This window comes from Phyllopteryx taeniolatus, chromosome 16 (assembly GCF_024500385.1).
Source record: "Phyllopteryx taeniolatus isolate TA_2022b chromosome 16, UOR_Ptae_1.2, whole genome shotgun sequence".
Taxonomy (NCBI): domain Eukaryota; kingdom Metazoa; phylum Chordata; class Actinopteri; order Syngnathiformes; family Syngnathidae; genus Phyllopteryx; species Phyllopteryx taeniolatus.
In genome coordinates, this window is record NC_084517.1 from 16,172,169 (window position 1) to 16,199,460 (window position 27,292).

The following is a 27,292-nucleotide window of genomic DNA, read 5'->3' on the forward strand; positions in this document are numbered from 1 at the left end:
TCCAAGGTGGGAAATTTGTTGTCAAGGACGTATTGATCAGTGTTATTGACCTGGACTTATTATTTTTACGTTCAGACGGAATTTCTAGTTAGCGTTCCAGTCAGATTGCTCGGAGTTGGGAAATTTGCTTATTAGCTGATGATCATTTCTATGATATACTATGGTCCTCAAATCATGTTTTCTTTGGCATTTGGCGTCTGGGACATCTCTCAGCATCCGCACGCAATTTGCCACCATACTCTCAGTGACTTTGTTTTTGTACTTAGATCGGTCGCAAATGGGGAGGCCACCTGCTGTTACTTTTGCTAAGCTAATCCAAATGATAAAAAAATAAATGAAAAATAAAATATTTTTTTATACATCTTCTTTTTCCGTTGCATGCCATCGAGTAGACAGTCAAAGTCATCAAGCCACACCTTCTTAGTGTTCCTCCTCAATCCTCCATCAGACGTGCGAGGTGATGACCTGCACTTCTCTTGTCTTTCTGGACCTATTATGAACATGCGCGCGCACACACACACACACACACACACACACACACCAGCCAGCATCCCGGACACCATCTGCACTCTCCTTTCTCCAACCCGCTAATTGCATATGCACAAATGCAAATGCCTATTAATTAATTACTCGACTAATTAGTGCAGTGGTATTTTAGAGCGATAAATCAAGTGGAGATGGGGCAGAGGACGTCTGGAGGAGGGTGGGTTTGAGGGGTGGGGGGTGTCAATGGAGGAAGAGCCGAGACGACGTGCGGCGTCGACAAAGAAGCGTTGGTCTGAAAGTCGAGGTGCGAAAGGTAGAGGCGGATTAAATTTAGGCTGCACGTGACCGCCCCCCTACACCGTGCTCTGCCAGCTGTGTCGCTTGCTGGCGGGCGGCCAAGCGGCGGGCACCTACTACGCCCACAAAAGGAGCTTGGATGCATATTTATATACAGTGGGTACGGAAAGAGACGCCTAAAAATTCAATTAAAATACCATCTTTAGTCCCATGTAAATAAATTAAAACACAATAAACGTTCTCACCATCAAACTAATACAGTACAAATATTTCCCCATATGATATAATATAACGTGAATCAATTAGTTCCTAACGTCATAAAACCTTTATTAACTGTACAGACAATGTCACTCAAAAATATGTAGCCAGATAATATAACAATACTCACAGGATATATTCTCGATAGCGGAATTTTACCGTCAAAATAAACATAAAACAAAGAGCATTACATGTGTATTAAAACAACCACATGGCTCAGCGTTAGGAAAGTCTGCCTAGCCTAAAGCTAACAAACAGTGCAAAACACCATTGACATGCTAACGATTAGCATCGATAGTCACAGTTTTAGAAACTATGGTGATTTGAATACAAACAGTGGAGCAACACATGTAGACAGATAATATAACTACTCACAGGCATATGTTTATTCTCTACGAAAAATGACTAATGACAGCATTTTACTGAGTCGTAATAGAAGAAGAAGTATATTCTTCTTCTACGTCTGGGTGACATACTAGGGCTGGGCGATTATGAAAAAAATAATAAAATGAAAAATAATAATTCTAATTCTTTATTTCATTACATTCTATTTAATTGTTGTGACCATGTTTCTATAAAGTACAATATTCTAGAGTGCATCGTTGTTTGCACAGGGTAGCTGATGTAATTTTATTGTTTTTCTTTTTTTGTATTTTTCAAATTGTGGCATCTTGAATGATTCTGCAAGCCTTTACTAAGATCCGTCAGTGTGTGTACGTGTGTGTAGGTGTGCCTGCCCCCCACCGTGAGCTCCGGACTGAAATATTCATTCTCGTTAGCTGGCCGGCAGACAACGAATTTCTTAATTGCAGCATCAGTAGGCTCCACCTCCTCCTCTTCTTCTCCTCCTCCTCACTTGCTCGTTTTGGCTCAGCTGCAACAGAGGCAAACCTCGTCAAGCGCAGTCAGTGAGTTTTGTCGTCATCTTCATCCACCCACCGTCTTCGCGGCGAAGTGATGCGAGCCATCCGTTTGGACGTTGAAGTCCACATCGTTCGGTCCGTGCGCCAGACAGACTTTTTCTCATCAGTTCCTTTGCCAAGCCCTACCATCTTGTGGGATTTTTTGCCTTTTAATTATAGTAAGAGAGGATTAATTATGGCAGTAGAAACAAGGGGAACATGCATTATTGATGCTATGAGTGAAGGGCTGGAGGGGGTAGAGGGTGCTAATTAAATCACTGCCCCATTGCCACGTGCGCCATATCTCCCACCTGCTACATCTCTGAGACCCCACCCTGGGCTTTTTTTTTTTGTTTGTTCTCCATTTCAAACATGCATACACAAATACAAAAAAAAAAAAACACTTATTTCTTTATAACCTAATAATCATCTCAGTTACTAGGCAACCACAACCAATCCTACCCAAAATATGCAACACGAGTTCAAAGTAGCCACCTGTCAGTCAAAAAACGGGGAAAACATGTATGATACAAGTACGTCGCCCTCTAGTGCAATTTATCTGCAACCGGCGCGCTACTGACGCTTCAAACAACCATAATTTAAGTCTGGCCATCACTAACCCAGAAACCAATTAAAGTACAGTAGTTTGTAAACTGGTGACGAAGCCATTAATTATTATTTATATACTTATTACTTAACCCCAAGTTATCACACATTTAACGACATAGCAGGTTATTTTTCAGATGACGTTCCAGTACCAGTAGCTTGTAACAGCGGAAACTGTTCCGGCATGTGACATTTGCACCGGAAATGCTTAATGAGTTGCCGTGCACAAGGTCTATTAATCTACAGTGCTGCAGTTTGTAAATTGGTCTCAAAGAACCAATTCAATATAAAATACATTAATTTAGGCCGAAGACGTGCTTAAATATAAAACTGAATACTACAAATACGTAAATAATAGTATTTCTCATACGTGATTTCGTATCTCCCAAGGTAAAAGAAAATGGTGGCGGCAGGTTGAGGAAATATCAAGTTCACCTTTATTTTTCTTTGAATGGTTCACCTCACATTCTGCTAACGTGCTGTAAGTTTTATGTTACTGGTTAAAAAACAACAACATTTTGTGTCAGAAAGTGGTGTAACTTCACTTTTAGCTTTAGTTCGCTAAAATGGCGACGTCACACGCATTCCCTGTCACGCTAATCAACGGGAAGACTCAACTTACGTGGACGCTGACGTCATCACGCAGGTACGTCGCAAATTTGGGTTCATGTATCTTGTCAATAGCAAGTGAAGGTTGTGTGCGTGTGTGTGGTGTACCTAATGTAGTGGGCGGTGTGTGCAATCTTCCACCCAATGAGGTTGTAGTTACCCGACAGGCCACCAGGTGGCAATGCAACATCGTTTTCTGACCATATTAAGAGCTACAGTGCAGTGGTACCTTGACTTGAGTTTACCTGTTATTCGTTCTGTAACCAAGTTTGGAGGTTTGAATTGAAATACTATTAATACATTCCAGCCTCCCAAAAACGCCACATTTTTTGTTACATGTAGACAACTAGCGCCGTATTGTAGGGGAAAAAAATATAATACTGAATGGGAAAAAAAACTGTTTTCATAAAGTGTAATTAAACCACAAGTCATACACACTGTAGCATGCGTGCGTTGATGCGTGCCTTTAAAAGGCGTGGCTAGTTAGTGATGTCAGGAGCTCAGACTCCAGCTCGGATTGGTCATTTACCACACGGTTATATAGGAGTGCATGTCTTCTCCATGCTCCTTGCAAGTGTTTTCATTTCATTTTGTATTTCTGTGTTTTGACTGTTTGTGCCGTTTGAAAAAGTTTAATCGGTACAAAGTGAATTTAATTTTTTTTTATTTTTTACTTCGCTTGAAGCGGCGGCATATCTGAAGCTCGCTTGTAATTCTAATTTTGTCTCCCAACACAATAATATTTGACATAACGTTCCTTATCACAAGAATTGCTCAAAATACAGCTCCTGTTCTGTATCGCAATGTGCAGGTGTACCTAATGATGTCTGCGGTTATGGTCGTGGATACAAAAAAAGCATTATATCAGGAAGGCGAGGGCGCACAGTGAGGCTTTGTAAAAGCTAAAGCAGGTGTCCCATTGCTTCATTGCAGGGGGGCACTAGCTGTCAATCAGCACCCCACTCTAGCTCCTACCCCATCACAATTATCCTTTTACCTAAAAAACAACCTGAGTGTCAGCTGAAGATTGACAGACATCATTGGCACATGCCAAAATCACTGTTGACAAATCTACCACACTAACACATGAATGGGGTTCATGGGACAAAACCAGCGAGGAAGCCATTGCTGTCTATAAAAAACATTGCTGCTTGTTTGAAGTTTGTGAAAGAGCGCGTGGATATTCTGTGAACAGATGGAACCAAAGTTGAACGGTTCATAAGGAAGACACACTATGTGTCGAGGAAAAATGTGAAATCACACCAACATCAGAATCTTATCCCAGTTGTGAAGAATGGTGGCGGGAGCATCATGGTATGGTTTATTGAAGGGACAAACTTCAGGTGTATACAATGTGTTTTGCTTAAAGTATAGCACTCAAATATACTGTAGACATACTAATGCTGTATGTTAAAACATAGGTGTAAAATAACAGATTGATTATAAACAAAATAAATAGTGTTAGAAATGTGCTAATGACTCTACATTATAACTGGGGATGAAAATAAATGATTTTAACTTCATGTCTGGCTGGACTATTGGTCAATATTACCGTGCATTTAAATATCGGTAGACTTAATACAAATAACTATACTTTTGTGCTCTACTTGGTATAGTTTTTCTAGAGAGGGAAAAAGAGACGTGTGCTGGTTTTCACGTTACCTGTATGGTATCTTGTTTGTTTTTTAACATTGCAATATATATCGCAGGGTTAAAGAAAATCGCAATGTCGTTTCAAACTGAGCACAAAAATAGCGAATAAGCAAGTTTTTCAGCAGATAATGGAGGATAGGTTAAAAAAATCAGCGAATAGGCAAATTCACGAGTTTCTATTAGCATTATTTCCTATGGGAAGAATCAGATTGTGTTAGGATCTTGGAGGCTGTCACAAAGTGTGTTTGTACAAAATGACCCAGCAATCACCCACAGAACTGCAAAGCAGATGGCACAGAGTCTCCTGGGAGTAAAACATATCGGGATTTGTCCCCAAAAAACAAAACCAAAAAACAAACAGAACCTGTCATCTGAATTAAGAATGGGGGGGAAAAAAGCAGATTTACTGGTGCCCTCAATCTGATTTCCTGCTGGCGTAATCCACGCAGACATTATGCACGCTGCACTCAAAGAGCATTCTCATCATTTACTTAGTGCCAGTTCAAAGTTAGTCAAAGTCTGCAGTTGTGGCCTTCAGGGTTGAATGTTCTCTCTGAGATTTATGCTCCAGCTCCCTTTTAAGGACCACTTCTCAATAAATGCAAACAATCTGGGATCATATTTCTACTTTTGATGGATTTAAATGGAGTTCACCAAGTGCAATTCATAGCCAAAGGATACTTTGGAGTGAGATTAATCGTCTCGTCATACTCCTGGAGCCTCTGATGAGACTCCTTTGTGTCTGTATTTCATCAGATATGCGCCTCTGCTCCAGTAGACACCAATTAATCACTGGTTGTATCGTATGCTTGGGGAAAAAAATGCTGCATCTCAAATAGACAACAAAATTACAGCAAATTGAATAGAGGGATATTCTACTCATCCCGTGAGGGAAAAGAAATTGACACAGCAGCAAAATCCACACAAAAACTCTTAACGCTTTCACAGCGGATGTTTATATTCGTCAACTGGCATCCAATCATACACCGCCACAAACGTATATACTCAAGTATGTCGGATCACTGTAGATGGTGGCTTTGGATTTGAGATGAACACAGCTTTTGAGTAGAAGATAAAGATTAGGCGGGGAATCTCAAATTATGTCAAGTATGACGGAGCTAAACGCCTAGCTGAGGGCAGCAAAATAGACTTAGATGAGGAAATATGTAACCTGATGTCATATACAGTACTCAGTAATTGATTGGTTAAAAACATCCAAACATTTTCATGCCCTTGGTGCAGGGTCACATTCGTTGAGCTAATGGCCTCATCGGCTTTTGACTTTGCTTTGTTTGGTTTCATGTTGCGCATATTTGCGCAGCGCTCAAGTGACTAAGTAGTTAATTTGCATCCTGTGTGTTTAGATGCCCCTGTGCTCCACTTCATTGCAATTATACATTCAGTTGAAAGCGCGTTATCCGACAAAGAAGTGACAACCTGACGTGTTGCCTGCAACTCTGTGGCCTCGACGGTCTATAATACATTCCTCATGATTTTATTTTATTCCCCCCCCCCCCCCCCCCCCCCCCCAGAATGTCTGCCAAACTCACAGCGAGTTATGCAACAACGTTGGCACAAATTCAAAAAGAGCAGTTTAAACTCCCCAGAATATTCCGACAGCTGCTTGCTTGTTGAGCTTCCATCTTCCATCCATCAAAAATGATGAGTGACGGACTACCTGCGGGAATGGTTGGGGGTGGGGGGAGGTTGTCCAGGACTGGAGGAGCTTTGTAGAAAAGTAAGGGGGGGAAAAAAAAAAGTTTCAAATTCAGCCTCTCCACCCTGACTCCGTCTTCCGTCCACACACACAAAGAATCAGTGACTCCCCTCCAGTGGGATGCATTTTTAATTTCACCAAGCTATTTAAGGAGTATTGGATGTGACAAGTATACGTGACTGTTCAAAGTAAGCAAAAAGTAAGCAGCATTACTTCAATAATCAGAAAGTTGCCATCACTTTTCCATGTGTGGACACTTTTAATATTTATCCTTGGAACTCATAGGAAAAACTTGCACATTAGAAAAACAAGTCGTAGGTAGATAATTATTGCAAGTACTGTATTGCATTTTTTTTTTTACTAGTGTGACTTATTCAAATCTGTATTACATTTTTAATTTTTTATAATGTTTAAATTTATTTTTGTAATGGTGTGATTTTTTTCAAATTTTAATTATTTAAATAAAAATAGATTTGAAGCTTTTTCTAACTCGTGGCATTCCTTCAAAATGTTTTAAAAAATCTTTTAAATTGTCTTAATTTTGATTTTTTGTTTTACATATCAAATTTTGGCCAGGATCCTTACATTGATAGTCATACATTTCATTAAAAAAAAAAAATCCTTGGTAGATAATAATGGAGTATATTGCATAGTTTTTTTTTTTTTAAATGTGAGCAATTAATTTTCACAATTTATTTTAAGATCATTTGGCAATATATTTTCATTAATTTTGCAATTTCCTTGTTTTTCCAAGATATTTGAAATTTAAATTTAAAAAAATATATTGTTTGGAACACTAAAATTCAAAAAAAATTAAAATAAAAGAATTCCCCCAAACATTTATTTAGGTGCATTTTTATTTAACTTTTATATGCAATACATTATCATTGAATCATTATTGAAGTACACTTTTGTAAATTTTCTTATATTGAAGTGAAGTGTTCAAACTGTGCTTCATGTTACAGTGGCTTACAATGATATTAAATATACCTTTTAGGAATGAAACAAATGGTCCCACTAGGCATATTTTGAGGTGGAACTTGGTGTCAAAACTTTGAGAACCACAGTCATTTTTCATTTTTGGGGGAGTCATACTGAGGACACATTTTTAGAAAGTCACCAAAAGACATGCATCTGTATGTGAATGTTCCGCATGGAGGCATTGACTGTTCACAAACTGAAGCATTGGTCGTGACCCGAAGCAATACTTGAACGAAAATTGTGATCATTAATGAGGGGTGTTTGTAAACTGAGGTTCCTCTATATGACAGGTGTCAAACTGGTGGCCCGGGGGCCAGATCCGGCCGCCACGTCATTTTATGTGGCCCCCAGAGTGTGCATCGATTTTGTGTTTCTTGCTAAAATACCAAATTGTCTCCACTTTTAAAAATATTGAGATATTGCAAGCATTTTTTGTTACCTACCCCACTTAAAATAAAATTGATTCATACAGTAGTTGAACAGTGTTTACTGGCTTTTGATTTCAAAAATAATTATCCATTAATTTGTGTAAAGAAGAAGAAGAATCTGGAGATGTCAGTCTCCCCTCCGTGTTCCCTTCACTTGTTTAGCCCCCCCACCTTCAGCTCAAATCTCTCATTCACAAAGAGAGGCCAAAACAGGCTCAAGTGACGTGATGAGATTATTCCCCCCCATTGCTCTCTGATCACAAATCCACTTCAGCTCAGATAGAAAGAAAAACTGGTCTATCCTCTCTCTCACTAACTCTCTGTAATTTTCTCCTCCCCCTTGTAGGCCTCCCCTTGGTCCCTCCTTCCCTCCGCATTCAGCCTCATGTGAGGACGGAGTGCTGCTGTTTCTGCTTCTGCTGCTGCTGCACAGATTGAGCGGACAGCAGGAACCACAGCGGACTTTTGAGGAACTGGTGGCGTTCTCTCGTCTGCACGCTTTGCTCTAGGGAGGCGATTCTTGAGGATCAGCAGGGCCTCCGGGAAGGTTGCACTGATCCCGTTTTGCGGCCCCATGACCCAGGAGCAGGGAGCCATGGAGCCTTCCGTGTCAACCGAGGTGGAGCCAAAAGAGCGGCGGAAAATCCAGTTCGCCGTCCCGGCCTCGGCGGCCACCAACCTGGACCCCCGGCAAGTTGAGATGGTGAGTGAGTGGCGTTGTTAGAAAAACTTCTTAAAATATCTCACAGGAGTTTCTAAGACCTCAACAACTTTCTGTCTGCTTTCATTTTGGTTTGTCGTTGTTGAGAAACGATGGTGACATTTCCCTCTCTCTCCTTCCTCATGAGATTAGTGTCTCATTTTGACCTGTTTTTTTTCCCCCTTTTACATCACCGACATCATAATCTGCACCAATGCACTCGACCCTGAACGTTTTGCACACGCCGTTAATGATCATTTCTTCTACTTTGATCTTGTGCTATGTCCTCACATCCCCAAAAAGTCAGTGGCTGTCAAGTGCAGTCCAAAGCAACAGGTGGTGCAGTTGCACTTAACTTCAACTCATTCACTGCCAGCATTTTTTTAAAGTAGAGTTCCCCTTATTGCCAGCCATTTAAGAACATTTTGACTGATCTTTCAAGACCCACAGAATATTGTATTCTGTGACAATATGAGCACCAACCTACCAAAAGAAAGAGTATACTGTCTTCTTTAACCCCCAAAATAATTTGTTTCTAGTTTTAGCTAGTTTATACTCATCAGAATTAGAACGAGTCGGTTTCATCAATGACCAGATAATAATACATGGTGGTAGTGGAACTCATGGTTGGACGTCGGCAATGCCCGACTTCTCCACCTTTCGCAAATGAGATCTTCCAGACCGGTCGCCATGGAGACGGGCCGGACAACAATGTCGCTCCGAGCTTCCCTCTTGGCGGACATCTGAAAAGGTTGACTCTAATGGACGGCTCATTTGTTTGCGCCAGACCTCTCGCCTGTTTGTACATAACACCGAACATTTGATTAGGAACACTTGCACAAAATAATGCTCACTTTTGTTTGATAGGGAGGTGTTTGTGTCGATGAGCTGCTGATCAGGGACAAAATACTTGGAACAGCTCTCAGTGCAATGAACAAAAATTTTACAACATTTTCACGAGAACAAGAGATACTTCAAGGACAAGGAGCGAATTGGCCGGAAGCAACTCACCTGAACAATAGCAAAAAAAAAAAAAAGAGAGAAAAACGCAAAAAACATTGTCGGCGCCTCTTTGCTGCACACCAAACGACTGAGTACTGCACATCTACTGATGTGCTGCAATGGAAAAACTGCAACCCTGTATTGTGTTTTAAGCTCCATGTACAATATTCTGTACTGAATTATTTTCTGATTAAACCACAAAAACATGGCATGATTGTCAAGGAAGAAGCCGATTGCCACAAAGACAGGAAACAGGCAAGAATAAAAGACTAAGAAGTGTATTTTTGATGAAAGCTTATGTGTACGTTTGATTGGCTGTGATGTGCAACATTGCAATGCCTTTCACTGGCGCTGAAATTTTTTAATCATAACAAAACCAGCGGTTGGCCGCTGATGAAACTAATTGCCAATCCCTGCACACCGTGCGGCAGAGCAATCTGTTTTTGGTCACGTTGCACAGCATGCGGCAGGCCTAACATGTCCGAGGTTTTCGCTGCCCACCCACTGTTCCCTTTTTCTGGGTTGAACGTCAAGCAGCGACCTTTGAGACGAGCCGTGTTTGTGGGTAAACACGAGAGGTCTGGTGGACTGTCAACACACACACACCTGCACACGCCACATGTTGATGGGTGGCGCAAAGCATGCTGGGAGAGAGGCGCCTGATGCTCTGCTGGAACATCACCATCAGTGAAGCAATTTTTTTATTTTTTATTTTATTTTATTTTATTATTGTTTTTTTTAAGTTTAATGAGTTTTGGAGTTCATAAAAGTGAAGTAAAAATACTTATGTCCTATGTGTCACAAATGGTGTAGTGGTACATCTGCATGACTTTAGTGCAGGCGGTGTGGGTTCAGTTCCCCCTAAGTAAGTGTGAATGGTTTTCTGTGTCTATACGTGCTTTGTAATTGACTGGCAAACAGTCCATAGTGTACAGTAGTCCGCCTTTTGCTCAAAGTCAGCTTGGATAGGCTCCAACTCCTCGCGACCCTGAGAAGGACGACCGGGATAGAAGATGGATGGTTATTGTATTTTACAGTTTTACATACAACATAACATAATCAACCGAGCTTCATCTTTTGTACATACCCCCAACAAGGAATTAGTTTTTGGTTGTGCATGTTTCTACAGTATGTTTGTGGATTTTGCAAAAAGTAAAAAGCCAATTTGGAAGACACAAAAGCACACAAAATGTTGATGGAGAGTCATTTAATGATGTAGCCCAATTTTGAGAAATATTACAAAATCACCAAGGAACAATTTTTTTATAGTGGTTTTTCTTTTTTTTTTTTGGTTCATTTGGCGGCACGATTACGTAAAAAAAACGAGGGCTTTCACGATCAAATGTTTTTAGAATCAATTATCCCATAGATATTTCGAGTACTTGAATAATCGCCCTCACCTCAAAAAAAATAAATAAATAAATAAATGTTTAAACTACTAACGTATTTTATTCTGAATTCTGAGGGGTGGCGGCACGTTGGACGACTGGTTAAAGCGTCAGCCTCACAGTTCTGCGGAACCGGGTTCAATCCCGGCCCCGCCTGTGTGGAGTTTGCATGTTCTCCCCGTGCCTGAGTGGGTTTTCTCCAGGCACTCCGGTTTCCTCCCACATCCCAAAAACATGCATGAATTGGAGACTCTAAATTGCCCGTAGGCATGACTGTGCGTGCGAATGGTTGTTTGTTCCTATGTGTGCCCTGCGATTGGCTGGCAACCAGTTCAGGGTGTACCCCGCCTTCTGCCCGATGACAGCTGGGATAGGCTCCAGCACGCCCGCGACCCTAGTGAGGAGAAGCGGTTCAGAAAATGGATGGATGGATGGATGGATTCTGAGGGGTGTACTTCTATTCTTAAACTACATACGTTGGTACTGAGTGTATGGTATAAACTGTACAGAATTTGAGGCAACCACATTAGCCTTTACTAAATGGTTAGCATTCGAGATTAGCATTAACATGCTAGTGATTACCATTTTAGGAAGAAAAAAAAAACGCTAACTACCATTCAGCTCACTCATACATAGTTTAGATTACACATCTAATACTCATAAAAATCACTTACACTTACTTCGCTCCTCTGTCTGTTGCAAAAATTGTTGTTGTTTTTTTGGGGGTCCCGGCGAAGCTTAGAGGGTGAAATTCTGCATCGAACTATTTTTGAAGTCGATTTAGCCAAATTTTGTATTTTATTTTTTTCCCCCCAGCCCTCAAAAACACCAATTCAGATTTGGTGGAACTGAATTGAATTCCATGTTATTTTGGTGCAAATCCGGACAAGAGTGCAGGTCCACAATTTTCCAACATTTTCCTTGTCAACAATTTTTCATGTGTTGCGCTGATGAGAATCTACACGGGGTCCGACGGTTTACGACGGAGTTCTGTTCCTACGGCGGTGATGTAACCCAAATTTGTATGCACATCGGAACACTAACCTACGCTAACGCAGTAGTGAAGTCATAATTCACAGTAAATGTTTGGATGAAAAACTCTTCTAGGCCATAAATACAAACAATGAAATGAAAAACTTTAAGTAGGACGGTAACTCAACGTGCCTTTTTGTGCCCCGTGACCACATATTCTAATGTTGCCGAGCAAACAAGTTCATTGTGCATCGAAGACAAATGCACAGTGATCCAAATTGGATTTTTCGGTCTTAGTGGAGGTCTGCGCTTGGCCTTTTACAATATATCTTGAAAATTCACTAAATGGACTTCGTGCTAATCTAAATGGAGTTGCTAATGCAGCTGGTGTGTGATTAGAAACGTGTGTAAGGTGTAAACAATGTAAAAACATCAATATTGAATGTGTATTACATGCTGTTGATAGTGTACACAAACTTGTTGAGTATATGCACGGTAACCAATGAGGCCTGGAACGCCTGCGATGTTCTTCGCGTGTCGCTTCCCGCTCAGTGGCTCACTAGATCGGAATTCATCAAGGCCCTAATGCTCGTCCATCCGTCGGAGTCGTCGTACATGACGAGAACAACGGCGGCAGCCATGACGGTCATGGGTGGGGAGGGATTAATTCAGGCATGCCGGATCAAGCCCGGGCAACATCTGGAGATGACTTGTCACAGAAGGTCATCGCACTCGGGGCCTTTGTCGCAGATCTGTCTGCTGGATCTCCACCTACGGCAACCAGTCCGCTCTGCTCGCGTCCTTCGGGATGAGCGCGCCGAGGCGTGATTGACAAACAAATGGGATTGATCATCATCTCCCCTCCCCCGCCATCAAAACATGACACACGCATTGTAATCTCTAATTCTCCTAGATTTGTATTTCCCCCCCCCCCCCCCCCCCCCCACGCGCACTTGTTCACACGCAACCTCACACACCCGGCTTTTGCAAGCACTTTCACCGGCCGCTTCATTAGGTACACCTGTTCCTATCTCAAATTATAGTGATACTAATGCTCAGTTTTGAGGTATTCATTTAACAAAGGATTTTTATAGCACTTAGCATTTTTCTTGCTTACAGTTGTTGTTTTTTTGTATTGTAATACGTTTAGTGTGTTTAAAAAGTATGTTTTAATAGGTTTATGTGCGTTTTCTTTTAAATATGGTCTCTCTAGATGGCAGATTTTCACAGATTGCTGGTGGGTCTGGAACATATTCCCTCTGATAAACAGGGGGTTACTGTATTTACCCCTATTGTATCACATAAGGAGCTGTTTGTAATATAAATTAGACAACCACAAAATTAGAAAAAGCGCTCAGTATGATGCAGTGCAGTTCTACACCTCTGTAAAGGGTTGCATTTGAAAACTTTCCCAGGAATTAAAGGGAAAATCTTTAGGATGTTACATTGATAAAATGGGATTAAAGTGGAATTTTATAACATTCCAGGCTAGTCTATCAAAGGGAGATTAAATGTAGTTGGAAAAATATGTCTGAACATCAGCACGATGCTGTTTTAAAAAATCAGAATAAACTGTCCAAAGCCATAGGTGGTTGCATAGAAGCAGATCGGGGTCCTGAATAAATTAATTAGTAGAAAATAGATCTTACATGAACGGATAATAAACTGACGTAATGGCCTTTTGGAAAGTCTTTCGACCGTCAACAGTCTTTTGTGGTGTCGTTGTGATGACGCCGTCCTTTGTTTGTACCCGGAGCAAACCCTTTACAATACAGCTGTTTATCTTTGGCTCTACACTGCAAATGAGAGAGAACAAGAGAATAACATCATGCTGTGACGTGAAACTGCTTTCCCTTCATCCCGTTGTTACCTGCATCCTATTACAAGTGCGCTGGACGGTGCTTGTATGAGCTCATTGTGCCACTGGGTCTAAATAGAGTCTATTCAGGGAGGGGGGGGGGGGGGGGGTCATTGGAGAGACCCTCCAGATGCTGTAGTGCATGGCCAATCTGTTTGTTCATTTGGCTGTGAGTGGGGCCAAAGGTCACCCGAGCCGCGAGACCCTCGACATAATGAGCGATACTGTTTATTTGAATCAAAATGAATGCTCAGGCAACACAGCAACAGTTGTGCTTGTAATTAGCGTCGTCACGACCTTGAACACCGCCGCGGCTGGCTCGATACATCATCTACCCTAGCTCACTGTCCGTGCTCACGGAACCGTTTTGTCTGAGCTTTGTTTTGCAGGCTTAATCCTGAAAATCCTCTGCTGTCACAATGAATATGTTTCCCAGTCTGACCAACAGACATGAGCCTCCTTTCCAACAAGCTGTGGAAAACCTTTCCAACTGCTGTTTTGTGTTTTCCTTTGTCAAAAGTTGTGAAGGTTACTGCCATAACCAAGGTTGCCACAGTTACCTTGAAAAAGAGATTACTGATTACTTTAAAAGTAAACAAGTTAGATTACAAGTTACTTTGTTACATTCAGCAGCTGCATAAGGCTCATTAACTAGGATATAACATACTTATCAGACAGAATTTAAAGATCGACATAACACAATATGAACAGATATACGGATATAAATCATAGCACTCGCTAAGCTAACAGAGCACTGAACTTTGCATAGTATGCTAATTTAGCACATAACGGGTAGGTATGACACACTTCAACAACTGAATGGTAAAATTGTTTACACACGAAATGGTGGCATGAACTTATTGCTCATGGACACACACTCCGGGAGAGGATAACTATATTAGGTAATGCTGTATGTGAAATACTGCTAGCTTTGTAACTTTAATAACTGCATCACTCACAATATCGTAACTTATCGCTCTCAAACCGCTCTCTCTTTTTCCCGTCGTTCAAGCTACAGAGCAGCCACGGAAGTAGCACCTGTATTCCCCTGCCAAAAAAAAAAGCATAAACAAGAGACACACTCACAGTCTTGAATGACAAAAAGACAAATGATGCCTTTTCTCAAAGAAAAATCCAGGGTCCCAAAATAACTAATTCTCCACCAAACAATGGAAAGTGTAACACAATTTGAGTTTTTTTAACTTGATATAGTCAAACGTTGAATTACATTGGCACCCTTTCTTTGGGGTACCAATCCCAGAAGTAAAAATATCTAAAGGGTGGAGCCAGACACTGCCATTTGTTGTTTGGGAAGGGGTAATAAGAGTGTGGGGAGGATCATAAAGCTTTAAAATATAAAGAAATAATAAAATAAATATCTGGTCACTACTTCACAAATTGCCGTCTATTGCAGGGGTTCTGGAACATACCCTCGCAATAAATGAAGGACTACTGTACCGTAAAAACCCATAAAAAGTGATTCCTTGAAAAATGCAAAATTGGGGCGGTGCGAACAATGAACCGCGATATAGCGGGCGAACGCTCCACATAGAGAAAGGTGGCAATTTGATGGCTTTTTATTCTACACCACACCAAACTTTTCCAAGCGTCCCTTAAGGACCTCAACTAAAGGGTGTGTCCCAAGATTTTTGGCCGTCTCTTAAAGATTTTCTCCAAGATTCTATCGTTTGATGTGTCCCCCCCGAGACCTTATGTGATCTAGTTTACACTGTCCTCGTGACGGTGCTTTTTATAGGCCTGCCGTCCCCTCGCTTGGGGAGCAGGCCCACATCGGCCCAGTACCTCAGCGTGTTCAGTTTCGAAGCGTCAGACCAGGGGGTCGGTCATATTGGAGGATAGAAGGGAGAGGGGGAAGTGGTGGGGGCGCGGAGGGATAATGTGTAGTAATCTCCGCACCACCACCGCTGGCGCAAATGAAGTCACATACGATTATTACGTAAGCGGGGTTGAGCGGGCCGGTTTTTAAGACCAGTGAATTACTAGAGTGTGTTTGTGTCGTGCGGCTGTGTCACTGTATGGCTGCCATCATAGTCACCGTTACGTCATACCAATCATACAGCATCACATGTATTTTGGATTCATGTTTGATGCTTGTACGTAAGCAAGGTTTTGCGCTGAGATATGCATAATAATCATCGTCGTCATCATCTTAATAATAATACACAGTATAGTGGAACAATTCTAATGCAATATTACTATCAAGATAAAGTGTTAGACAAAAATGAATTAAATATAGATAAATAAGCAAACTAAACATAATTTGATGTAATGCATCATAGCTTAAATATCCAACAGTTTTGGGGAATTGCATTTTTTATTTCTTGCTTTTGTTTTATTTTTGTTTATAAATGTTTAAACGTCGGCACGGTGGCCGACTGGTTAGAGCGTCAGCCTCACAGTTCTGAGGTGCGGGATTCAATCGCGTCCCCGCCTGTGTGGAGTTTGCATGTTCTCCCCGTGCCTGCGTGGGTTTTCTCCGGGCACTCCGGTTTCCTCCCACATCCCAAAAACATGCATTAATTGGAGACTCTAAATTGCCTGTAGGCATGACTGTGAGTGCGAATGGTTGTTTGTTTCTATGTGCCCTGCGATTGGCTGGCAACCAGTTCAGGGTGTACCCCGCCTCCTGCCCGATGACAGCTGGGATAGGCCCCAGCATGCCCGCGACCCTAGTGAGGAGAAGCGGCTCAGAAAATGGATGGATGGACGAATGGATGTTTACACGTATATCTTTTACATTTTTACAATTTGTTTCCTGTACTGAGACAGCACTACAGCTAATCGATTATCAAATTAATGGACAACTATTTTGATATTTCGATTAATCTTTTAGAGACCTTGTTTCACTTAAAATTGTCAAAATCCTCAGAATTTCAGACTATAATAATATTTTCCCAAATTTCTCTAGTCTTCCATTCAAGCAGACTGACTCTCTTTGTGTTTAATCAAAATAAGACATTTGCAAACTAAAATCTACTTTTATTTTGGAAAACCGTAATCAACATTTTTGGCAATTTTCTGACATGTTATGGAGCAAACCAGTAACTAAATCATAATCAGTATGTGTGTGGATTTTCTGCACTGTCAATTTGAAATAATATCCTGTCTTTGAATAAAGGGATCAAATTTTAAAAAATTCTGATTCACTAATTAAGCGAAAAAAAAATAATTGACAGATGAATCAGTTATTAAAAAAATTCATGAGTTGCAGCCCTAAATTTATTTGTAAAGTTTTAAATTATTTATTTCTACTTATGTATTTATTTTCAAATCTTTTTATTATAATTAGTGTCCTATAAAGGGGGCAATATCTGGCATCTGCCCGCTCCCACGAGCCTCTGTGTGAACCACCCCGGGCTGCCCTGGAAGGCTGGTAGCAGGTGTGGTCGCCACGAGGCCCCTTGGCCGGCTCACCTTGCCGGGGGATGGATATGACAATGGGGTGGGTGGGAGGGGGCTTGCTTTGGAGCGGGCGTGGTCGGAAGGAAGCCCTTTTGATTATCCCTGGCCGTGAGGGGAAAAAGGACAGGAAACACACACACACGTGTTAATATAATCAGCGGTGTCGCACTCCAATGATGGACGGGAAGGAGATCCAGGGATGAAATATGGGATGGTAAACAGGAAGTTGGAGGTCATAGGGTTGCGTGTGGCGTCACTAATGAGGGAGGAATCCACACCAGATTGTGTTTTGCTGCTGTTTTTGCTGCTGTTGTTGTGTGGCACATTTCCACCGTGCGGCCTCTGCTTTGGCAACACGCACACACCACTTCCCCTCCCCTTGGCTCTCTTCGCGTCATGAGGTGCATGCACACAGGTTCATGTCATGGCCAAGGTTGGTTAGCTGGCTCGCTCTCCGCTGAGCCGTGCCTGCTCGCCATCTCACTAAATCCAACATGTTTCCTGGAGGTTGCCACCTCAGTCGTCCAGAGGGAGGGAATGCGAAGCTATGCTATCTGACAAATCCACACGTTACTTCCAAAGTGGAAAATTGATATAGACCCTGTAAAGTCAATTCAGAGATTTGTTTCGCAATTCGTTATACATGTTTGAAGATAATTGCTGAAAATGTGCAAAGAATTAAAACTATGTAGTACTAAATTGTGGAGATACAGCGTTGAACTGTTTTTCACCATTTCAAGTTTTCCAGATTATTATTTTTTTGTTTGTTTGTATTCCTAGCTAAATTGGTGCCCAGTGATGCACTTTGGAGCCCCTCCCCCACTGTTTAAGAACTTGTGCACCTTTGTTGGCATCAGCGGTTGTCCGGCACAATTGCGACATGCAGTTAGCTAGCTAGCTACGCCTACACCCCGAAAATGCATCTTCCCTTCGGATAGTTCACTGACTTGTCCACTTTAGAGCGCCTCGTTTTCAGCCGTGACTGGGCGCATGTCACACAGAGAAAGGCGGAAGTGTGGGGAGGACGGATTTCTTTTTTTTTTCTCTCTCTCTCAAGTCTAACTTGGCACCCAGGGAGTGGACCGGGACTTTGGGCTGGCTTGGTCGCTTTAGGGTGCATCGTTGCCGTGATGTGGAAAAGCCACGCAACAAACCGTTGGGATTTCGTCCAACCACCAGAGACTGTAAGCAGATATAGTTTCACGGCGCAAACATGTAGAGTCGGCATTAGAAAGATGCCAGACGTAATAGCATCCATTTTTCCTGGTCGTGGTAGTGGTGTTTGGTTGACAGTTGAGCGGGCGCGGTTTCAGCACATTCAGCGGACACGCCCCACAGCGTTTGACAGCAGAGAGAATACTTTGATTTTTTTTTTTCTGATTTTGAAGCCCTTTTTTTTTAATATATTTGGTGATTTATTTTTTTTTAACATTGAAATTTGGCTGGGTTCTTAAGAACACCCTTGTCTGTGGTGTGTTAAATTTAGAAGACATTTATTTTCACTGTTCAGGGGCTTTAAACTATGGCTGCAACTAACAATTATTTTAATAATCGATTAGTCTGTCGATTTTTTTTTGATTAATCGATGAATCTGTTTTAAAAACTTAAAATGTTCATCCCTTTATTAAAAAACAAGACATTATTTCAAATTTCAATTTCAAATGTCAGAAAATAAGCAAAAATGTTAATAATTGATTTCCAAAATAAAATGAGTCTCAATCTTATTTTTTTGAAACAGAAACATAACCAGTCTGCTCTGATATTATAATAAATATTAATATTTACTGTTTTATTGTTATAATAAATATCATTATTAAAATGCGCTGTTGAGATGCTGAAATTCCGACAATTTTGACAATTTTAAGTTAAGATCGCTAAACGCTCACTCGATAATCAAAAATCGTTATCAGTTAATTTGATAACCGTTGCACTTCTACTTGAAACTCATGCCAAGCAAGTGCCAGATAGGCTCATGATTCACTCTTAATTGCCTAAATTGAAAAAGTCAACAAGTTATTCAAAATAATAGTAATAAAGGCAGACTTTTTTGGGGGGGGCTACAAAGCCCTCTGACGCGGAATTTATTTGTTTAATGCTTGTGTGTGCGTGCGTGCGCACACGTGTGTCTGCATTGTTTGCAGATTCGGCGAAGGAGGCCGACGCCCGCCACCCTCTTCAGAGTAGCCGACCAGGCGTCGCCCGAGGACGACCAGTCCAGCCATCAGGTAAAGGTGAAGTCGACCCCTTTTCATACTATTGCTCATTTGTGTGTTGCTGTTACTCATCTTCTCAGAATTTCTTCATTGTTTTATCTTATTAATTACATTGGTGTCACATGGTTGAATTCAAATTGTATTTATAATATATATAATATATAATTTTGTATAATCCAAAAAGGGAACTGCTTTGTCGGCTTATTTTCTTTTCTTCTATTTTCATTCTATTTCTCTCTTTCAAACTCAACACTGTGACTCGCTGCGTCTCAATTATGCTTTTTTAATTTTTTTTAATTTTATTTTTTTTCCCCCCAATCCTCGCCTCTTCTTCTCCCCACTGACATATACTATCCCCATACTGAGGGTGGTGACAAAACACCCAAAAACAAAGAAAATAATGGACACCATATGAAAATGTGTAGTGTGCAAACAAATGTTTTATTTAATTATAATTATTCAACTATGATATTACTATTACTTTTTTATTTTTTTAACTATGATATTTTACTTTAATTGTATGCTCGTGTCAAGCACCAATTATTGCTGATTTGTTGCTTTAATTGACATCTTTAAGCTATATATCAAATAAAACATACAGGGAATGGGCTGTACAATAAGTTTGTCTCCTTTTCGCGCAGTGGGTCGTCGGGGAGAACGGCGTCCTCAAACCAAAGCGAGTTAATCCAAATGTGTACCAGCCGCCATCACTCAAAGGTCAGTGTGAGTGTGGTTCCCTCTGTGTGTTTGTGTGTGTGTATCAACCTTATGTTTTTATTCCTTTTATTTGTTTTCTGCCACGCTTCACAATGCATACAAGCAAGGCCTTAAAATGTTTCATTGTATTATACAAGGTATTAACTTACTCCAGGACAGAAGGGAGGAAGGGCGGCAGGGAGGGAAGGAGGAAGGAAAGATGGTATGAAAAGAAGGAAGGAACCAAGGATGGTATAAGGGAAAGGAGGAAGGATGGAACATAAGATGGAAGGATGAAGACATATTAGAAGATAAATAGAAGGATGGAAGGAAGTTAGGACAGATGGATGGAAGAAAGGCGGGTAACATGGATGGTATGAAAGGAAGGAATGGTGGAAGGGTGGAAGGAAGGAAACAGATGTATGAAAGGAAGGAAGTACAAAGGAATCCAAGAAAGATAAGCTAACAAGGAAGGTATGTAAGGAAAGAAGAAAGGGAGTAAGGATGGACAGAGGGAAGGATGAACTTTAGGATAGAAGGGCAGATAGAAAGAAGAAAGGATGGAAGGAATCTTGGATGTGTGAAAGGGAGCAAGGAATGTGGGAAGGAAACATGGATGTATGAACAGAAGGGAGGGAGGGAGGAAGGAAGGAAAGAGAGAAGGGTTGAAGGAAGGAAGTAAGGAAGGCTACTACTGCACTACTCTCCACCAGCTCAACACACACAAACCCACAGCCATACTTAAAGCCCTAACACTGGGTTTGAAACCCTAATTTGAAATCATAACCCTTGTTTCACACCCTTACCCTCACTTGAAACCACGATTTGAAACCCTAACTACAAACCCTTAACCCAGGCTAGTGTAAATGTAATAAATTGGAGTGTAGAGCTACTTTTGGCCCACCTTTTATGTAGTAAATTGTTTTTAGTGTAAACATGACAGCAGGTTGTGTATGTTTGTTTGACGGGAAAGGGGGCGGGGATTAGACCAGGACAGCTGTGAGTGTGGATCATCCAGGATTACAGTCAGTTGTGTGTACAGCTGTGCAACACACACACACACTCACACTCACACACACACTCACACACAAACACCCTGCAAATGCATACATTAACACAAAGACCCTTTTGTGCTCTTATCCATGAGGCGTCCAGAGTGCGCACCGATGTTCTATATCGAGAAGATATCTCACGCCTGCATCTGCGCCTTTGAGAGCGCACGGCCGCGTGTCATGCGAAGGTTGCATAAGCGGCCTTCTACCAGAATAGGTGACCCAACGCGGCGCCCGGGTGTGCGTCCCACGCGGTGCGAAGCGAGGTGACCCAGAGGAAGAGAGCGAGGCGATGTTACGAAAGAGAGGAGGGTGAATCAGCGTGGCAAAGAAAGTCGAGTAGAGACGCAACAAACGTTTCGACGGTAAACATTAGTGTGAGGTAATTAGGATGAAGGGGCGGGAAGTACTCATGATACTGGAATTGTGCGATATATACATCACAATATCGATAAGTGAACTAAAAATTAAGTATCTCCATATTATATAAAAATTAAATATGTCCATATTTTAAGACAAGAAAAACCCTGAGCCTTGTACTTGAAAATAATAGTGTTCATCGTGCAGGAATGGATAGTCATAGGGGAGGAGCCTGTTGTCAGGGCTACAGAGCACTGTTCAAGTTTAATCATCGAACAGCGACCACAAAGATGTTCCTCACCCTGGTGGTCCTGCATCAGATGCTCCGTAGCCTTCCTGCCTTACAGGAGCGGATGGAAGAGAGGGTGTGCGGGATGTGTTTTCTTACCTTCATTACGATTGGATGCCATCGTGAAGGCCTTGACCAAAAAACAACTGTATACTCTACCAAAATAAGTATAGCATGTTCAAGAGACATGTACACGACGAGCACCTCATGTAAACAACAGCGTCTCTTCCCGAAAATACGCTGATTTTGCCAATGTGGCGCCAGTAAACAACAGCGTCCAATTCTGGAACTAACGGACTTGTCTGTTACAAGGGAGCGATTTGAGTTCCAATCGGCTAACACCATTCTGTCCGTTAAATCCAAAGTCGGTTGTGTCCAAGTCCGTTAAATCGAGGTTCTACTGTACATAAGGTACAGTCGTGTTTTGTGCTTGCATTTTCCGTCTTTACAGCTTATGTGGAGAGCAACTGTTATTACTGTGCTCTTTTAACAGTACAATACTAGTGAGGGCAATTTTTGTTGCGGGAAAAAAAAATGTTAAAAACTAATTTGGGTGGGGCTGGAACAGAATTGCATTTCCATTCATTTCAATGGGGGGAAATGATTTGAGATACACGTGTTTTGAGATATAAGCATGGTTACAGAACAAATTTAACTTGTAACTCAAGGCGCCATTGTATGACCCTCCCCTTAGCTAACTTTAAAAGTAAATAATAGATCAACTTAATAATATTGAAAGACAAATAAAAGGTGCTGTATGCTAACGTGCCATTATGCGTGGCGGTGGTTCTAATTTGTGGCATGTTTTTCTCAAATATTTTTCTCTAATTCTGACTTTGGCCACTTCAGGGGTTTAAGTTTGACTACAGAGGTTGTGCTCTGATGCAAAAACACAACAGAAACATCAGTTTTCTGACAAATGTTTGATAGTGTTACTGTAAGACAAAACAACCATACAGTAATATTTTGTTATGAGGAAACAGAGCGAGCTGAAGCGTGGTCAAAACAAAATACCATACCCCTCTTATCCTTGTGTCCTTGTGTTTGTGTACCGTCATCTCCCCGTGTGTTTGTGTCTGTTCGTGTGTGTGTGTGTACGTAGCTGTGCAGAAGATGGCCGAGGCACACATGCAGAACTTCGGCGTCCGCCCTCCTCTGGAGGACCCTCACGAGGGCGAGGAGGATGACGACCTCGAAAAAGCTGCTGGTGAGGAGGAGGCTCTCGTTCCACCGTCAAACTGGGCCGCCAGCGACTGTGCTGCACACATTCTTGTTTCTAGTTTCTATAAAAGGAAGAATACACCCAGTAGAACTGCTCGCACAAGTGAATACCTCGTATTTGATACTGCAGGCCTCTTGGGGGCAGTATACTATTCATCTTTCTGTTCATTTTAAGGTTAAAAAAAAACTAAAATAAGTAAGCATATAATGAGATAATGCCTCATAGTTGATACTCCAGGCCAATCAGAGGAAGAATACTACTTCTATTTGAATTTGTTTTAAAGAAAAAAAAACTACTACTCAAAATGTGATCCATTGAAAAGAAAGACGCATCTAATACGCTTTGAAGCTACAATAAATAATAGCACGAGAGAGTGCTACGTATTTTGCATTCCAGTCCATGAGAGGGCAGCATACTGTCCCTGTTTGTTTGTTTGTTTTAAAGGGGGGGGGGGGGGGGAAGCATCAACTAGCCCTTTAAAGCTACTACAGTGATGAGATATTAGTTTTTCATTCCGTGGCTGCGCTTGTAAATCAAAACACTTGTATCTCTAATCAACTTCGCCCATTGAAATGAATGGAAATGCCAATAACCCGTTCCAACCTTTGAGAACCCCCCCCCCCCCCCCCCCCCCCCCCAAAAAAAAAAATGATTTTGTTTTTAATAAGGAAAATAGCTCTCTGTTTTACATAATAAATATAGTAGTAACATAAATAAATAGAAGGTAAATAATTAAACAGTTTGTACTTCATGATTAATTCACTGCAGCTTCTTCTGGTATGCGTTACTTGGCCACCAAGTTGCACTATAATACAGTCATAAAGACAAACAAATAAGACTTCACAACCACTGTAAGTGACTCAGTCAACTGCAGCAATATTAGTCATTTTTCACAGGGATAAAGAATATATGCCTGTGAGTAAGTGTTATATTAGCTGTCTACATGTGTTGTGTTCAAATATCATTTTCTTAAGGTGTTATAACACCGCCACATTGATGGTATTCGTTAGCCTGTCGACGGCATTTTGCATTGTTTGTTAGCATTAAGCTAAGTGGACTTTGCTAATGCAAAGTATGCGGTTGTTTTAAACGTCTTTGTTTTATGTTTAGTATGACAGTAAACTTTAACTGGGTGTGGAATTAAATAGTTTGAAGTCTTTTTTGGATGAGTTTTTTTTACTATCTACCAAAGTACCGCTTTTTGTGAATTGAGTCGAGTTCACTTATTTGTCACTTGCTTTCAATTTAAACGACGTCACATATCTCGAAAAACTCCAAAGTAGGGTCACTGGTGTCTCAAGACGCCACTGTATCTGTACGTTAAGCACTAGCAAATGCCTCATATTAGACACTGCAGGCCTTTTGGGGGTCGTTTACCAAAGTTTTTTCATTTGAAAGAAAGAAGCTTCTGACAGCCCAAAAACTACAATAAGTAAGAATAGCACAAGTGAGTGCCATATATTTGACACTCCGGGTCTTTAGGGGCCACTATAGTCCTCATGTTTCTATTATTTTAAAGAAAAACAAACACCTGCACCAATAGCTATTTAAAGCTACAAAAAGTAAGAATAGCACAAGCCAAAGACTAATATTAGACACTGCAGCCCATTAAGGGGTGAAAAAAAAATCACCTAACAGCTACTGCATGCAAGTCCAGCACGAGGTAAAAGTATTAACCGATAGGGTGTATTCTTTCTTTGGGTTTGTGTTTATTCTCCCTCTTCCGGATCATTTTGTGTCACTCCCCCCCGACCGTCAATCCATCTCCGGGACCATCCTAAAACAAAAAAAAAAGTAAAAGTACTTCCTCTCCATGCTCAGACCACCAGGAGATGGGGACCAGCGACCCGTCAGAAGTGGCTCCCGGCGCTCAGGAGACGGATAAGCTGATCCAAGCATTGCACGTGGAGGAGGAAGAGGAGGAGGGGGAGGTGGGTGAAGGTAGAGAAGGCCAGGGGACGACGGAGGAGAACAAATCGCTGGGGAGTAACTGAGGAAATACACATTTGATATCAACTAACAGGACTGCACAGTTCACTTGCCTCCCTTTTGCTTCTGAAACCGAGGCCAGTGTGACTTCATGAAGAGCAGTCTAAACACTAACCTTTTAGCTACCAACACTAAAGTCACATCCTTGCACAGAAACAAAGCTGTTAAATATGCGCTGGGATGTCCCATTGCAAAACGACACCGGTTTTGAGTACTGTGGAACCTCTAACATAATCTATACGTGTGGTTTTTGAAACCGTCTTTCCCCATTGTAAGTAAAGAAAACGGAATTCATATGTTCCAAGGGTCATACTCATTCATGCATCATTCGTTCTTTCCACGTTAAGTTGGCAATCGAAATAGAAAAACAATTATTTATAAAAAAATATTTTTTAATTCATTCCCTGCTGTGGACATTTATATTTGTCAATTGGAATCCAAACGTTTACTGCCACCGGCATATATTCGTCAAGTACGTTTTTCAATGGGTTGGTATGGAAGATCTCGCCCTGTGTAAACAACTGTAAAGAATAACAGATCCGTGTAGATGGCGGTGTTGCATTGCTTTGAATTTGAGATCAGCACTGCTTTTGAGTAGAAGACAAAGATTAGACGGTGAATCACAAAATGCCAACATGGAAGTCGGACAAGTTTAGGCACCTCACACTCGAACAGAGTACGTGTGGTATACACAGAGTATGTGCCACGGTTGGTATTAGAAAGTGTGTGTCGCGATCGTGAGCAAGGATAGCACAGTTAATGGAGTCAATGACAAATATAGATATAGTACAGACAGTTCCTGGCTTATTATACAATGGTTGAAAAAGGAAAGAAAATTTCAGTGATTTGCCCCAAGTAGTCCACACGTTGTGTTCCGTGTAAACAGGAATGAGTTCATACCTATGCCATTGAACAGACAAACTGTTGGCGAAAGCAATTGTCTTGTCTTCCTGTTTTGCATTTTTGATGTAATCCTAAAATTTTAATTAGATAAAAAAAAAAAAAGAAAATAATGACAATTTTATTTACATTTTTGATTTTCAATTGCCAATTGAAAATAGAAACGACTGATACGCAGATTCTGAGTGTCACCACCAGGAAGTGTTTTAAGTCACATTTTAGCATCTTAACAGTCATACAAGTATCCCCCCCCCCCCCCCCCCCCCCCCCCTGGCTAATTTGGACATATTCTAAACTCTCGCAAGGTTTGTTGCCTATAGAGGTTCCACTGTACAGTATTTTAAAGCATGGCCTTTTCCACCACTTAATATGCATATACCACCATCTAGTGGCTACCAGTAATGACAAATTATCAGCTGCAATTGTCTCCTTTCTTATTTTTAATGAAAAAATTTCAAACAAAGAAAAATGTCAAACAAAAGAAACACTGTGTTTTCAGTAACACACCAAAAATGTGTAACATTAGCACGGCGAGTGTTCAGTTGTTTGGTTTTTGGTAATGGACCTTTAAAGGGCGAAGCTACCTCGCATGTTCTCCAAGCCGATATCACGTCACCAAATCTTTTGGTTCCTTTTCTACTCATCTTTTTAACGCCACCAGACAGGTTTGTGATTGAACGGATCATAGAAACAGTCACCATGGGTACCATTTGACTGAGATTTTCAACAAAACTCCCCTTCACACTTTTGCGCTGCTGTTTGTAAAAAACAAATAATAATAAAAAAAACAAAAAACTTTTGAACAATCTAATGACTGGATGATGAGGAACTCATGTATTTAGACTTTGATTTCCTCCTACTTACTTTCTCCTCATCCTCCCCTTCCTCTTCCTTTCTCGCCGGTCCAAGGGATGCCTGAGGTCACCACTCTTTATTTTGATTGTTTTCCATTGACTTGTTTTTAAATGTGATTGCTGGTGGTTGTTTTTAAGTGACCAACTGTAAAAAACAATGTCAGAGTAAAAAACTTTTTCCCTTACTGGTGTTGTCTTCTTTACTATGTCTGAAACACATAATACACATTATAACAATGTCCCTTGAGTCTGGACACATGCACATTTTCAAGAAATGAAATTTTCAAATAAATTGTATTCCAATGGAATATTTAACAAATAGCACATCCAGTATGATTTCCTTCGTTTTTGATGCAAAGGTTGATGCCCTTGGCACAATTCACATGAACTTGATGCAATAACTCCACTTGCCATCAATAGACTATGTTTCCAGTCTT

At 41.1% G+C, this 27,292-nt stretch overlaps 1 protein-coding gene and 1 long non-coding RNA gene across 7 annotated transcripts; one reads left to right on the plus strand and one right to left on the minus strand.

Moving 5' to 3' along the window:
* Positions 1–1,093: 1,093 nt before the first annotated feature.
* Positions 1,094–3,288, minus strand: LOC133466079 (uncharacterized). 3 transcript variants are annotated; one of them, XR_009784837.1, is made up of 3 exons: positions 3,172–3,288; positions 1,981–2,110; positions 1,094–1,915 (listed from the first exon to the last, which is right to left on the minus strand). It is a non-coding gene; the product is annotated as an uncharacterized LOC133466079 (long non-coding RNA). The 3 variants fall into 3 exon arrangements; XR_009784836.1 differs by having other exon boundaries at positions 2,985–3,282; XR_009784835.1 differs by lacking the exon at positions 3,172–3,288 and adding an exon at positions 2,702–2,736.
* On the plus strand, positions 2,850–27,040 carry LOC133466077 (protein phosphatase 1 regulatory subunit 1B-like). Of its 4 annotated transcripts, none has more exons than XM_061749417.1 (6): positions 2,850–3,195; positions 8,284–8,640; positions 19,422–19,511; positions 20,135–20,210; positions 22,993–23,097; positions 24,934–27,040. In XM_061749417.1, exons 2-6 carry the CDS (start codon positions 8,512–8,514, stop codon positions 25,104–25,106), a joined length of 573 nt encoding a protein of 190 aa, XP_061605401.1. In that variant the 5' UTR covers positions 2,850–3,195; positions 8,284–8,511; the 3' UTR covers positions 25,107–27,040. The 4 variants fall into 4 exon arrangements, with proteins under 4 accessions (XP_061605401.1, XP_061605402.1, XP_061605403.1 ...); XM_061749418.1 differs by having other exon boundaries at positions 19,422–19,505; XM_061749419.1 differs by lacking the exon at positions 22,993–23,097.
* Positions 27,041–27,292: the final 252 nt, after the last annotated feature.

Excerpts from the sequence above, each read along its gene's own strand:
- LOC133466077 (XM_061749417.1), top strand. The coding sequence starts at position 8,512 with ATGACCCAGGAGCAGGGAGCCATGGAGCCTTCCGTGTCAACCGAGGTG. Across the intron at positions 8,641-19,421 it reads ACCCCCGGCAAGTTGAGATG|ATTCGGCGAAGGAGGCCGAC; the intron begins GTGAGTGAGTGG and ends CATTGTTTGCAG. Across the intron at positions 19,512-20,134 it reads AGTCCAGCCATCAGGTAAAG|TGGGTCGTCGGGGAGAACGG; the intron begins GTGAAGTCGACC and ends CTTTTCGCGCAG.